This window comes from Rhineura floridana, chromosome 2 (genome assembly GCF_030035675.1).
Source record: "Rhineura floridana isolate rRhiFlo1 chromosome 2, rRhiFlo1.hap2, whole genome shotgun sequence".
Lineage (NCBI taxonomy): Eukaryota > Metazoa > Chordata > Lepidosauria > Squamata > Rhineuridae > Rhineura > Rhineura floridana.
In genome coordinates, this window is record NC_084481.1 from 18,800,093 (window position 1) to 18,815,287 (window position 15,195).

Sequence of the window (15,195 nt, forward strand, 5' to 3'; positions counted from 1 at the left end):
AGAGCACGCACCCAATATGAGCCCTTCTATCACGGCCTTGCCCTCGCAAAGGGCCCCCACATGTGGAGGCCAGGAAAGTAATGCTGTAATACAAGATCCATGTCAGGAGGCCCTACGAAGGGAGCCTTCAATTCCAACACAGTTAGATCCTAAATGGAATCTAGTATGGAACGAAGACAAGCTGGTGCCTGCAGTCTATCCCAAGCCCGCCGGCCTATTGCCTCAACACGATCGCAAATTACATTTGTTGGAGGTCTTAAAGTGCTGCCCTATGATTCATCTCCAAATGGCGGATGTAGCCCAAGTGGAATATCTTTATTTTAATGGCATTAATGCACGCGCAGTGGCCACCTTCTCTTCACAGAAGGCGGTCAGTCAAATTCTTTACCATAAGGAGGCCCTGGCGCAGGAAGGCACCATAATTCTTAAGTACTTTGAAAACAAGGCCCCTCCTCAGGACTTGCTCCCCCGATGGAGGTATCATGGCTCCTCCCCTCAAGAGGAGAAGACAAAGAACTCAGGATCTCTTATTGACTTGGATCGCATTGAACTAAACATCGGAAGGGACAAAGTTTCTCCAATGGAATATCTCAGGCCTGTGGACCTGCCTAAACAGGAAGAGAGACAGTTATCTGTTTGGCCTTTTGACCCCCTCGATGAGGATGAAAACGCGCTGCTGCACTCCTTCAGTTCCCTCCCACTAAGTGGTAGATTGGGAATTTTGACTAGACTTAATCAAATGAAACTTTATCTAGAAAACATTCACTTGCAGCTATCTACGGATCCTTTCTCTATCCCCTTGTTGGTTAGCTCAAGGAATGGAAGGATGCAAGCTCCATCCTCCCTCAATAGTGATATCCCAATTTTAGGGCCTCGGTCCACAAAAGAAGGAAGCCTCATAATGAGTTCCAGCACTTCAGCGCCTGCTGATATTTCACCCCCTCTCCCTACAAAGAGAGAATTGGTTAATTCCATCTCACCTGGCTGTTGGCAAAGGATGAGGCAATTAGAGGAGGCGGAATTGGGTGACCCTCCCCCCATGGGATTGTTGAGGCGGGGAGCCCCATTCCACCTATACCTATTGAAGTAAAGACGCTCTGCCCTCAAACCCTGGCTGCGACCGGTGGGAGGATAGATGATGTGATGAGATCTAAGAGTGCTCCCAAAACAAATCATAGGGAGAGTGGCACCCCGGGTCAGGAGCTGCCCACCCTCCGCCATAAAGCGAATGGTTGTGTTTACTACTCTAAGGGTGCTGATTTAATTAGCCACGACTGACTACTCCCAATTTTATCTTGGAACATAATGGGTTGGGATAATAAATTCTGTGATGCAGATTGGGTATCTTATCTCCAAAAATTTAAGATTATCTGCCTTCAGGAAACCTGGCTCCCTCCTGAGAAGGCTCCACTTCTCCACGGTTTTCGGGCGCATATTAGCCCTGCGACAAAACATAATGTCAAAGGATGAGCTATTGGTGGACTTAGTACGTTTATCTCGGTTGACCTTTCGGTGGAGTCTGAGCTTTTGTGTTATAATTGCCCACAATACATGCAGGTTATTAGACTCGTGGGTAATCCAACAGGCTCCCTTATTTGTATTAACGTCTATTTTCCCCCACCTATGGCCAGGTCTGTGGGCCCCGATTCTATCTGGGACCAATTGTCAGACATATTGTCCAAAGCAGGGTGACAATTTCCTGCCGCAAGTGTGATACTATGTGGTGACTTTAATGCCAGAATGGGAGTTAATGGACATCAGGAAGAGGTCTCTTCGAACCAGGGTCCCAGTTTCATCTCTCCGCTGGATGACAGGGTTTCTCAGGATACCCAGTCTAATTCACTAATAGGCAAAAAACCTTGCGGTTTAAGAATGTACCTATAGCCCACAGATATTTCTACCAAACTTTAAAAAGCAGGGAAATTGGGCAGCTATAGTGAATGCACCAGGGGAGCAGGAGACCTGAACTCCTCTCTGAGATATTGTACTGCCCTACAAAGTTGTCAAAATGCAAACACAATTTGGGTTGGTCTTTCACAGTCCAATCCACTTGCTGTGTAGCTTGGAAGAATTTGGTAACATGTGCCTCTGAGCATATGGTGAGTGGTAGCAACACCTGCCATCTCCAAAGATGGAGAATTATATTTTTGTATGTTTGTTGGTGTTCTTCTTACTTTGCTTCTTTCCTGTGTTACTAATGTTTCTACAGAGAATCTAAACTAGAAAATTTTATTTCCCTCATTATTCATCCTAGAAATGTGTCAAATTTATTTTTATTAATTTCAAAGCCTTTTTATTGGTCAATGTCATATGATGGTGAACATAGCCTTTTTTGTTTCAAACTGGAGGTTATGGTCTATTTCTATTGTGGGTGCATTAACAGTTGGACCTGAAACTGCAGTTTAATGTAAAATCAGACTGATTACAATATGCTGCTACTTTAGCAATGACTCTAGTTGTTGGAAAAAAGAGGATGCATGTTTTCAGCCTGCTATGTTTAAACCACTTTATTTAAGGCAAGGTGTTCACGATCGATTAAAAACATAGAGCACACCTAGAATTTTGCTAGAATATATTTCACCTCCCACTGTTTTATCTTGTACAAATTGAGACACTTCTGAGGTCCACTGGAGACTATTTTGCAGAAGTCAGTGCCATTATTCCACAATTATGTTTGGAGTTTTTTTAGTATAAATTTTGCAAAGTGTTGCTGTACTTCACATATTCATAGAAACAAAAGCAAAAGAAAATGATTTCCTATAGAAAACTTCACTAAAATTGCAAAGTAAATCAGACATATCTAAAGTGACCATCTCAACTATATCAACTGTCTTAATAATGTTGCTTCCTCCTGGCTAAAACAAGATCAGCACAGGACATATCTTCTTTCTATTATTTGGGCTGATTACAGGTGTTGCCACCACTCACCATATGCTCAGAGGCACATGTTACCAAATTCTTCCAAGCTACACAGCAAGTGGATTGGACTGTGAAAGACCAACCCAAATTGTGTTTGCATTTTGACAACTTTGTAGGGCAGTACAATATCTCAGAGAGGAGTTCAGGTCTCCTGCTCCCCTGGTGCATTCACTATAGCTGCCCAATTTCCCTGCTTTTTAAAGTTTGGTAGAAATATCTGTGGGCTATAGGTACATTCTTAAACCGCAAGGTTTTTTGCCTATTAGTGAATTTCCCTGCTTTTTAATCCGGGAGGTAAGAAATGGGATCCTGTGCAAGTTTGCTGAGAATGGATTGATCATTTGCATGCTTATTGAGTTAAGTGGGATTTACACACACACCCCAGGCAATCATGCTTAGGATAGGTGAAACTGACCACAGAGGATGGGGAAGGGAGGAGGGGAGGAGGGAGGGGTGGAAAGGCAGAGGGGAGGACTGGGATGGGAGCAGGCAGGAGGGGGACGGGAGAAGGACAGATGTGGTCGTTTGCATGTTTATTAAGTTCAGTGGGATTTACTCCCGTGCAATCATGCTTAGGATAGGTAAAACTGACTGGGGGGGAGGGACAGAGGGCTGGAGTGGGCAGGGAAGGCGGAAGAAGGAAGAGGGGAGGAGAAAGGGAGAGGAAAGGGGAAGGAGGGAAAAGGCAGGTCTGATCATTTGCATGATTATTGAGTTGAATTGGATATACTCCTATGCAATCATGATTAGGATAGGTAAAACTGACCAGGCTGGGCCTGCCAACCAAGACGTCTTCTGTATCTTTCACAGTTGGGCAGGGGGAAGGGACAATTCTACCTTGTTGTTTTTCCCATTACAATGTTGCAAGAACACCGGCACTTGGCTGACTCTCTCTTCTAAAGATACAGGATCAGTCTCAGGCCCTGAACCTGGCAACCCTACCTCCCACCCAAATTTAAAACAAAGCTGTCCCTGGCCACATCCACACCAGGCCTCTATTACACTTTGGACAATCATTATTTATTTATCTATTTATTTAGTGTTTTTATGTACCGCCCCATAGCCAAAGCTCTCTGGGCAGTTTACAATAACTAAAAACATTAAAAACAAATATACAAATTTAAAAACACATCTTTTAAAAACAATTTAAAACAATTTATCATGGCTTCTCTCAAAGCCATGGCTCAAAGCCAATCATGGCTTCTCCCAAAGAATCCTGGGAAGTGTTGTTAGTGAAGGGTGCTGATAGTTGCTAGGAGACGCCTTGTTTCTCTCACAGACCTTCAATCAGAGTGGCTGACTGTTAAACCATTCTCTCAGGGGAATAGGAGTCTCCTCTCAGCACCCTTCACAAACTACACTTCCCAGGATTCTTTGAGGGAAGCCATGACTGTCTCAAGTGAAATTAAGTCTGGTGTGGGTGTGGCCCTCTGATTAGCCAAGCCCAGCAGCTGTGAGGCTTTTAGAACACTGACAGTTGGTCCTTACTGAGCATGCCCTGCGTTATAATAGGCTTCCAGCCAAAATTTCTTAAATTAATTAAAAATCAACCAGGCATTTTTTTAACTTTTAAACTGCAGTAGATGAAGGTCAGAGTATGGGGCAAGGTCAGTATCAGAACTACAGGTACTCTGTGAACATGGCTGATTTTTAATGAATTTCAACAGATTATGAGAACTCTGGCAGAAAAAAGTCCAAAAGGGCTCTGAGTTTTTCTCTCTTTTTTTAGACTTTGAACTCTCGATTCTCTCTGACTGTTTTGTGTATCGCCATGAAAATTGACAGGGTTGTTAAGCAAGCGTTTCTGAGTTCAGAACTATAAGTTTTGTAAGGTTTTGTTTTGAAATGAGCTTATGGGAAGCCTCAGAATGGCATGCGGGGGTATTTTTCATTTAACATTGCGGAATGTGAAAAATCCCCGCTGACTATAGTATACAGCCACTCTTGTGGCTGTATAATGAACAGGGTCACAGATTGGCAGAGTTACTCAATCTGTTCCAGTTAGAATGCCCCCATGGCTCAGGAGTGGATTTATCTAAAGGTGCTTATACTTATATGACTAGCAGAAGAGCCAGTGTGATTGATTATATCTTTGTATCGGGGATTTTGCAATCGGAGGTTGTAAGGTTTCAAGTAGACAACAGGGTGGAAAGTGATCATTTCCCCCTGATGCTGTATCTCAAACTTCCTCATCCATCCCCCTCTCCCCCCAGGTATAACCCCAAGGGAATGCAGGTCCCAGAACGGAGAACCTGTTGGTCCGCTTCCATTCATACCACGATGGTGTATCTCCTGTCCCATGAGCCCCTGCAATCACTTAGGCAAAAACTTTTGAACTCGGAGGAGGAGACTCTGACCCATTATCAAGCCATCATTAATGTCTTAAGACCTTGGCTGACCCAGAAAACATCCTTGGAGTCTCCTAAGTACTGGGTTAGCACCTGGTTCGATACAGAATGCAAATTGGCTAGAAAACATTTGATGAACTATGCTCGGAGAGCAACTAGAGATCCAGCAACATTCTCCCATGAGAGTTTAATATCTGTAAGATCAGCATATAAAGCTCTGATAAAATACAAAAAGGAGACATTTGCCAGATTAGGTTGGTACCAACTGGCACATGCGGTAACGGATAGAAATGAAAGCCGTTTCTGGGAATTGGTGACAAGAGGAACTCGTTCAAAAAGCCCTATGATATCATGCTTGATTCCCACTAGGGCATGGCATGACCATTTTGCTAACTTTCAATTACCCCAGTTTGCAGACTGGGAGTCCCTTCCTTTGTTATGGGACCCATTGCTGCCCCAATGGCCGCCAGTTTCAGCTGCTCAAATAAAAGAACTTATCTCCGCCCTCAGGCAGGGTAAAGCACCAGGTGAGGATATGCTGCCCCCAGAAATCTTCAAAAACTTCCCCGATTGGTGGGCCCCGGTTCTGGCCAGTCTGTTTACGCAGATAAATAACACTGGAGGGTTCCCTGAAGGGTGGAGCCAGAGTATTATCATCCCAATTCTTAAGAAAGGTGAGAGACAAGACCCAAATAATTATCGTCCTATTAGCTTGCTGGATGTAGGGGCTAAGCTATATGCCAAATTCCTTTTGCGGAAACTGGAAGAGTGGGAGGAGGCCAATCAATTCATTTTCCCCAAACAAGCCGGTTTCCGGAAAGGTCAAAGTACAATAGACCACTGTGCTTCCCTCTACTTTATAGCCAAACAATCTGTGCGTGGCCCGACCAGACATTTGTATACCGCTTTTGTCAATTTGGCAGCCGCCTTCGATTCTATAGATAGGCCAATGTTATGGGGGAAATTGGCAAAATCTAATATCGACAGATGGCTGCTGTTTCTAATAAAGGCGCTATATTCTAATAACACAGATCCGTTTGCAGTTAACAAAGGGGTAAAACAGGGCTGCCTCCTAGCCCCATTCTTATTCAACTTTTATTTAAATGACATCGTCACAGCAGTTTTGGGTCCAGATCTTTTTTCTCCCCCTGTGGGACCAAGGGAAGTGTCTATGCTCCTATATGCAGATTATATGATTTTATTATCTATCACCCGCATAAGCCTAAGAAGGTCTCTGGAAAGACTCAATAGTTACTGTGTCTCTGAAAAGCTCCAAATCAACTACTCCAAAACAAAGATCATGGTTTTTGGAAATAGGCCCCATAATCTTATATGGTCAATAAATGGCCATCCGATTGACGAATGCCGGGTATTCAAATATCTGGGTGTTTATTTCACCGATAACCTTTCCTGGAAGAAGCATATTGAATTTATCAAAATTACAGCTTTAAGAACCTGTGGAGCTATTCTTAATTTTTCCCGCTCAACAGGGGGTAATTTAGTTACACCTGCACTGAAAATCTTCCAGAGCAAGGTATTAGCTCAGATACTGTATGGAGCTCCCGTCTGGGGCTGGGAGGATTCTCATATACACGTTCTTGAGACAGTCCAAAACAATTTCTTGAAAAAACTCCTGTTACTGCCTATCAGTACACCAGCGGCCTTACTGTGTGCGGAGGTGGGTCTCCCCTCTATTAGAGCACGGATCCATATTGCTCGGCTAAACTATTGGAGAGCTACTCCACTCACCCCAGCTAGGCTAATTTTAAAAACCTGTGTCGAAAGAGTTCTAAAGGATAAATTCTGGTCTTCCCAATTTGTGAAGATCTACCATTCTTACCACATACCCCTGCATGTCCTCTCAACTTCCATCAACAAGTCCAGGCTTAGAGAGGTCATCTTTCAGCATAGTGCCTGGCTCGACAGGCTGGCAATAATTAACTCTAAATTCTCCAAATGGTTTGGCGTTTTTAAATGTGATCATTTTAGAGCAAGATATCTGGACCAATTCCTAACGATAAACCTCAGGCAGGCATTTACAGCTCTTAGGTTCCAGACAATGCCAAGTGCAGTCCTCGAAGGCCGATATAATCAGACCCCCTGGTCCCAGCGGCTATGCGTTTGTGGGGGTTTGGTGGTGGAAGATCTGCCCCACTATTTGCTAAAGCGCCCACTTTATATCCACCCACGTGCCAAATTTTTGAAGGGCCTTTTGCCCCATGTGGACCCTGAACAGATAGCTCCCACCATCGCTCTTCTCCTGTCCGATACTGACCCAACGGTCACATACCGTGTTGCTCTTTTCGCTCTGGCAGCGCAGAAGCTCCAGATGAAATTTCAAGCAGACCAGCCGTAGGATAGCCAGCCTCCCGTCAGGATACTGGTAGTCAGCAGGTTTGTGGTAGATATGTTGAACTGAAATTCTATACTGGACTTAAGGATATACCCCCGACATTTTAATGAAAGTGCTTCTTTTAATGAGTTTTATGTATATAGATTGTATGATTTTATATTGATTGTATGATTTGCAGAGGCCTATGGCCAGGCAATAAAGTTTACAACAACAACAACAACAACATATCCAAGCAGGGTTGGCAATCCCTTGCCTGGAATACCCTGCCTCTGCCTTTTAACAAGGCTGCTCCAAACTTTTTTACATATTTGACCCTTCACTGCAGAGAGAGGTTTGAGAAATGAGTAAGAGTTAAGAAGATTCCCTATCCTTTTCTGCCTACCCTATGGGCTGCTATAAACTCACTTTGACAAACAACCCAATTCAAGTGATTAATAATTGACAGAGAGAAAACACACATAGTTGGTCTACCTTCACAGGCAGCAGCCTGGGAACAACAACAATTGAAGCCACACTTCCTAGTATGTGAATTCTCTTTTACCACTACTGGGCAAGAAACAAACCGTCATGCAACTAACAAGGTGCATCATCAGTAGGTTTAAGGGTGTTGAGCTGAGCACATGGAACTACTATTGTTGCTTCTATGGATGTACAGGAGTGAGGTTAAAGATAAATGAAATGCAAACAGAAAAAGAAAAACAAAAGACAGTGATGATTTCCTAAATGCAATATCATTCACTAACAGGCAAAAAACCTTGCAGTTTAAGAACGTACCTATAGCCAACGGATATTTCTATCAAACTTTAAACAGCAGGGAAATTGGGCAGCTATAGTGAATGCACCAGGGGAGCAGGAGACCTGACCTCTTCTCTGAGATATTGTACTGCCCTACAAATGTGTAACAATGGAAACACAATTTGGGTTGGTCTTTCACAGTCCAATCCACTTGCTGTGTAGCTTGGAAGAATTTGGTAACGTGCCTCTGAGCATATGGTGAGTGGCGGCAACATCTGCAATCTCCAAAGATGGAGAATTACATTTTTGTATGTTTGTTGCTGTTCTTCCTTTGCTTCTTTCCTGTCTTGCTATTGTTTTTACAGAGAATCTAGCTTAGAAAATTGTATTTCTCTCATAATTCATCCTAGAAATCTGTGTCAAATTTATTTTTATTAATTTCAAAGCCTTTTTATTGGTCAATGTCATATGATGGTGAAGACAGCCTCTTGTGTTTTAAACTGGAGGTTATCCTTTATTTCTATTTGGGGCACATTAACAGTTGTATCTGAAACTAATTTGATGTAAAATCAGACTGATTACAATATGTTGCTACTTAAGCAATGACTCTAGCTGTTGGAAAAAACAACTTGGCCTGCCCAAGATGCATGTTTTCAGCTTGCTATGCTTAAGCTACTCCACTTAAGGAAAGGTGGGCATGGTCAATTAAAAACATACAGCACACCTAGAATTTTGCTAGAATATATTTCATCTTCCACTGTTTTATCTTGTGCAAACTGAGACACTCCTCATGTCCATTGGAAACTATTCAGCAGAATAGTCAGTGCCATTATTCCACAATTGTTTTTGGAGCTTTTTTTTAGAGTTTCAAAGTGTTGCTGTACTTCACATATTCACAGAAACAGAAGCAAAAGAAAATGATTTACTATAGGAAACTACACTAAAATTGCAAAGTAAATCAAACCTATTTAAAGTGACTATCTGAACTATATCAGCTGTTTTAATATTGTTGCTTCCTCCCTGCTAAAACAAGATCAGCATAGCACATGTCTTATTTCTGTTCTTTGGGCTAATTGCAGGTGTTGCCACCATTCACCATATGCTCAGAGGCACGTTACCAAATTTTTCCAAGCTGCACAGGAAGTGGATTGGACTGTGAAAGACCAACCCAAATTGTCAAATTTGTAGGGCAGTACAGCATCTCAGAGAGGAGGTCAGGTCTCCTGCTCCCCTGGTGCATTCACTATAGCTTCCCAATTTCCCTGCTGTTTAAAGTTTGATATAAATATCTGTTGGCTGTAGGTACGTTCTTAAACCGTAAGGCTTTTTGCCTGTCAGTGAATTTCTCTGCTTTTTAATCTGGGAGGTAAGAAATGGGATCCTGTGCAAGTTTTGCTAAGAATGGATTGATCATTTGCATGCTTACTGAATTTGGTGGCATTTACCCCCATGCAATCATGGCTAGTAGAGGTGAAACATATCATTGGGGAGGAGGAGGGGAGAGTAGAGGGAAGGAGGGGGGAGAAGGGAGCAGAAGGAGGGGGAGGGGGAAAGAGGGGATTGGAAGGGGATGGGGAGCAGTGATGGAAGGGGGAGGGATGGGCAAAAGGGAGATGATGGGAGGGAGGAGGAGGGGAGGGCAGGTTTGATCATTTGCAAGTTTATTGAGTTCAATGGGATTTACTCCCATGCAATCATGCTTGAAAATGAAATAGCCTGCCTTCAAGTCGATTCTGACTTATGGCGACCCTATGAATAGGGTTTTCATGCTAAGTGGTATTCAGAGGGGGTTTACCATTGCTTTCCTCTGAGGCTGAGAGGCAGTGACTGGGCCAAGGTCACCCAGTGAGCTTCATGGCTGTGTGGGGATTCGAACCCTGGTCTCCCAGGTCATAGTGCTAGGGTAGGTAAAACTGACCATGGGAGAGGGCGGAGGGGAAAGGAGAGGCTTGGAATGGGATGGGGGAGGGAGGGAAGAGGCACGAGGCAGGGGAGGGAAGAGGAAGTAAGGGCAGGTTTGATCATTTGCATGCTTTTTGAGTTCAGTGGAATTTACTCCTGTGCAATCATGCTTAGGATAGGTGAAACTAACCTGGGAGAGGGGGCAGGGAGGGGAGGGCGAGGGCAAGAATGAGAGGGGGAGGGGAGGAGGGTGGGTGGGCACTGGGAAGAGGGAAAGCCCCTTTCCTTTCCAAAAGGAAAACACTGTGAACAGTATCATTCTTTTTCAGGGTTTCCCCCACTTTTTTATTCAACAGCAGGCAAATGTAGCCTCCCAACCAAATTTAAACCAAAGCTGTCCCAGGCCACATCCACACCAGGCCTTTAGTTCACTTTAGACAGTTAAGGCTTTTCCCAAAAAATCCTGGGAAGTATAGTTAGTGAAGGGTGCTGACAGTTGCTAGGAAATGCCCTGTTCCCCTCACAGAGATTCAATCAGAGTGGCTGACTGTTAAACCACTCTGGCCACTGGAGCTCTGTCAGGGGAATAGGAGTCTCCTCTCAGCACCCTTAACAAACTACACTTCTCACGATTCTTTGGGGGAAGCCATGACTGTCTGAAGTGAAATAAAGGTCTGGTGTGGGTGTGGCCCTGATTTGGCAATTCCAGCAGCTGTGAGTCTGGCTTTTAGAACACTGACGGTTGGTTCTTACTGAGGATGCCCAGCCTTATCACTGAGTTCAATGCTAAATTTCTTAAATTAACTAAAAATCAGCCAGGCATTTTTTTAAACTTTTAAACTGCAGTATAGGGCAAGGTTTATAGGTACTCTGTGAACATGGCTGATTTTTAATTAATTTCAACAGATTATGAGAACTCTGACAGAAACAAGTCCAAAAGGGGTGTTTTTCTCTCTCTCTTTTTACACTTTGAAGTCTCAATTCTCTCTGACTGTTTTGTGTATCACTATGAAAATTTAGAGGGTTGTTAAGCAAGCATTTCTGAGTTCAGGACTATAAGTTTTGTAAGGTTTTGTTTTGAAATAAGCTTATGGGAAGCAGCAGAATGTCATGGGGTGGTATTTTCAATTTAACATTGCAGAATGCGAAAAATCCATGCTGACTATAGTACAGAGCCACTCTCATGGCTGTATAATACCAAGCACAACAAGATTCCTATGAGTAAGGCAGAAAACTCAGCATCCCACAACCAGTTAGGATTTCTAACCAAAAACCAAAAACCAAAACTAAAAAATCCTGGCAGCCAGTCAGCCAAGGTCACAGAAATCCCCATGCAGCACAACCTGACCTGGGGGCTGCAGTTAGTGCAGAATGCTGTGGCATGATTGCTGACATGAGTGAGACCCTATCAGCACATAATACCTCTGCTCTGAAATCTGCACTGGTTGCCGATTTATTACCAGGCCAAGTTCAAGGTGCGCTTTCCATGTTCCAGGTGCCACATGGTACTTGTTCTGCTCTTGTAAGAAATCAATCCTTTAATGTGGCAATACTTACACTTTGGAACTTCCTGCTTATTGACATTAGGCAGACACCTTCATTGTAATCATTTTGGCACCTGCTAAAAACATTTTTGTTTAGGCAAGCCTACCTAGGCATGTAGAAGCTATTATGTTTTTAGTCTGTTTTAACTCATTGTTGGTTTTATTATTTTGAATGTTTTTAAATACCCATCTTTAGCTGTTTTTGCCAGTAATTTTATTGTTTTAATTCTTTCTGAATTTCTTTCTGAAAAATCATTTGAAATGTGGTGTTGGAGAAGAGCTTTGCGTATACCATGGACTGCGAAAAAGACCAATAATTGGGTGTTAGAACAAATTAAACCAGAACTGTTGCTAGAAGCTAAGATGATGAAACTGAGGTTATCATACTTTGGACACATAATGAGAAGACATGATTCATTAGAAAAACAGAAGGAAGTAGAAAAAGAGGAAGGCCAAACCAGAGATGGACTGATTCCATAAAGGAAGCCACAGACCTGAACTTACAAGATCTGAACAGGGTGGTTCATGACAGATGCTCTTGGAGGTCACTGATTCATAGGGTCGCCATAAGTCGTAGTCGACTTGGAGACACATAACAACAACAACAATTCTTTCTGTAAACCACTTTGAGGTTTTTTTTACAATAAAGCGATATAACAATGTTGTAAACATTTATTTATTTTGGAATCACTGTGGCCCTTGGGTCTCTTTCCACTTTTAGGAACAGAGCAATTTGCCCTACAGCGACTCAGGACATTTGGTACCACCTAGCTCAGTACTGATGACATGGACTAGCATTGGCTGTCCAGGATTCCAGGCAACAATCTTTTCCACAGATTGAATTTTCGACCTTTGCATGCAATGCACATGCTCTACCACTGAGCTACAGCCCTTCCCCTGTTTAAAATTGTTTCAAAATTGTTATTTTCAGTTCATTAATGAATGCACAGCATACCTAGGGCAAATCCACACCATTCATTGAAAGCACATTCAACATACATTTGAAGCACATTAATCACACCACAGAATCATGGGAACTGGAGTTTGTTAAGGGTGGTGGGAACTATAACAGTGAGGGGGACACTACACTTCCCAGGATTCTTTGGGGGAAGTCATGCACTTTAAATGTGAGTTGGGTGTGCTTTAAATGTATTGTGTGGATCTACTTCATAAACTTTGCCTACATGTAAATTGTTTTAATTATTTTTTTTAATGGAACTGAGCTATAAAATTTACTGGGTGACCATGGGCTACTCACCATCTCTCAGCCTAATCTGCCCCTCCGGATGAAAACAACAGAAGGGAACCATGACAAACCCAAGGAAGAAAGACACAATGTAGAGGAGGTAATAATGTATAAGCATAGTGTGAAATCAGATACTGTCAAAGATGTTTATTATTTATATAATCTGTACAGATATTTTATAATGCAATCCTATGCATGTTTACTCAGAAGCAAGTCCTAATGTATTCAATGGGGCTTACTGAAACAGGAAAGTGTGCATAGAACTGCAACCTCAACTGATAAGGAACTTCACGCACCCAACTTAAAACTGAGAATCATGCTACTTTAAGTTGTTTTGCAACTGTTTTATATTTGTTTTTATGGTTAGTGGATTTTAAAGGGATGTATTTCTTATTGTGAGCTGCCTTAGTTTCCAATCAGCAACCCTACCTCACAGGGTTGTTGGAAAGACTCCATATACACACACATTGGAGATGTAAAATACTTACACCCCATATGTTTATTGTCAAAACCAGTTGGTCATTGCAGAACATTTTTAAAAAATCAATATTAATTTCCTACAAAATAAAAGCAGTGACACCTAAGTAAGCCCTGCCTAATTGCTTTAAAAATAGGATTGAAGTGGGAGAGAAAGATTTACAACACAAACATAATCCTTTGTTATGTTCAGTCAAAAGTCCCATTAATTTACAGCACAATCCTAACCATGTCTACTCAAAAGTAAATCCTATTGAATTCAACAGGGTTTATTCTGGGTTTGTGAGATTAGCATTGCAGCTTTACTCCAGAAAAGCATGTATAGGATTAAAGCTTCATATTGGGAAAGTTTTCAAAACACTGCCCTCTTCAACAGCCCAGGAAAATTTAAATTTGTTTGACTCCTCATAATTAGAAAAGCGTAACACATTGTAATGACATTTAGATCTCCTACACACAGAGAGACTTTTGCTACTGCTGAAAGTTATAAACTTACTTATTAGATTTTCAGACAAGCAGGAAAAAACAGGAGTTTTCTGGCCTTGCAATGGATTCAAAACTATTGCCTGGAGGTCAACAAATCCCTTGTCAATCACAACCCTGACTTCATTCATTAGCTACAAACCGGAAAGGGTGGGGTTAGAGCAGCCAGCTACGAGCTCATTTAACAGAAGTTGGGGGGGCAGCTGATGTTTTAGTGTATATATCTTGAACTGGACCACCTAGAAACCTAATTTTTTTAAAAAATGAATGCTGAATGTCCAGAGATTGAGGAGACTCACCCAGAGATCTGGACAGGACCCCAAAAATCCAGAGTCTCTGGACAAAAACCAGAGACCTGGTAACCCTACCAGAAGGAACCCAGGGTGACCTGTCTCTATATTACTGCTTAAGTATATGGTCCAGGCAATAGAAGGTGGATAGCCTGTGTTATCTGTGACAGCTGACCATTGCCTCTTTTATATTTCTGTGCTGGAGCTTTAAGCCACAAAGCCATTTTTATTATTTGTTAGTTATTTTGTGTAAATAAATATTATTACTGATGTGGTTCTTGCTAATCTCTCAAGCAAGGAAGATAATATTGATGCCACTGGTTTACTGCCAAATTCCCCAAAAGCAAAGTAACATCAGTGTTTTTTCTAAAGGCAGTTGGACCTAGTGCAATAAGGTCTGTGGCACCTTGCAATCATCTCGAGTAAAAATCTCCAAAGTAGTAGATCTGTGAACACTCATGTAAGATACAGTTCCACACACATGTTTAAACACATGAGCAGATTTGGTAACAAACTTAGTGGCAGTGGAGATGCCATCTCGGACAAAGGAAAAAGTTCCTTCCTTGCTATGGTATCTGCCTACTGAGATATCAGATTAAAAGAACCCATCATTTATTCAATATATATCCCTCTTAAATGTATAACATTCAGTTTTAAAAACTCATGTGGCTTTTTCCTAGACTGTTGTAGACAGAGTATTAAATACATTCATTGGAAGAAATGCACTCCTGAATCCATACCTACAACAAATTCCGTCCGGCTTTGGTGTTCCTCTTTCTTGCGACTCTTTTTCTGGACTTTTGCTACTGCTCCTGTTCCCACCAATACAGGTTTCTTCCTTCGTGTCATCACTTTGTCCTCTAAGATGTTTCCAGCCTGAACGTTAAAAAAAAAGAAA

At 42.2% G+C, this 15,195-nt stretch overlaps 1 protein-coding gene across 1 annotated transcript in view; it reads right to left on the bottom strand.

Annotated features, from left to right (window-relative positions):
* Positions 1-15,195, bottom strand: part of KIAA2012 (KIAA2012 ortholog) — a 49,993-nt gene that overhangs the window by 20,734 nt on the left and 14,064 nt on the right. The window contains exon 4 of the mRNA XM_061607972.1: positions 15,038-15,173. Within this exon, the coding sequence (XP_061463956.1) occupies positions 15,038-15,173 (136 nt within the window). The remainder of the gene's footprint in view (positions 1-15,037; positions 15,174-15,195) is intronic.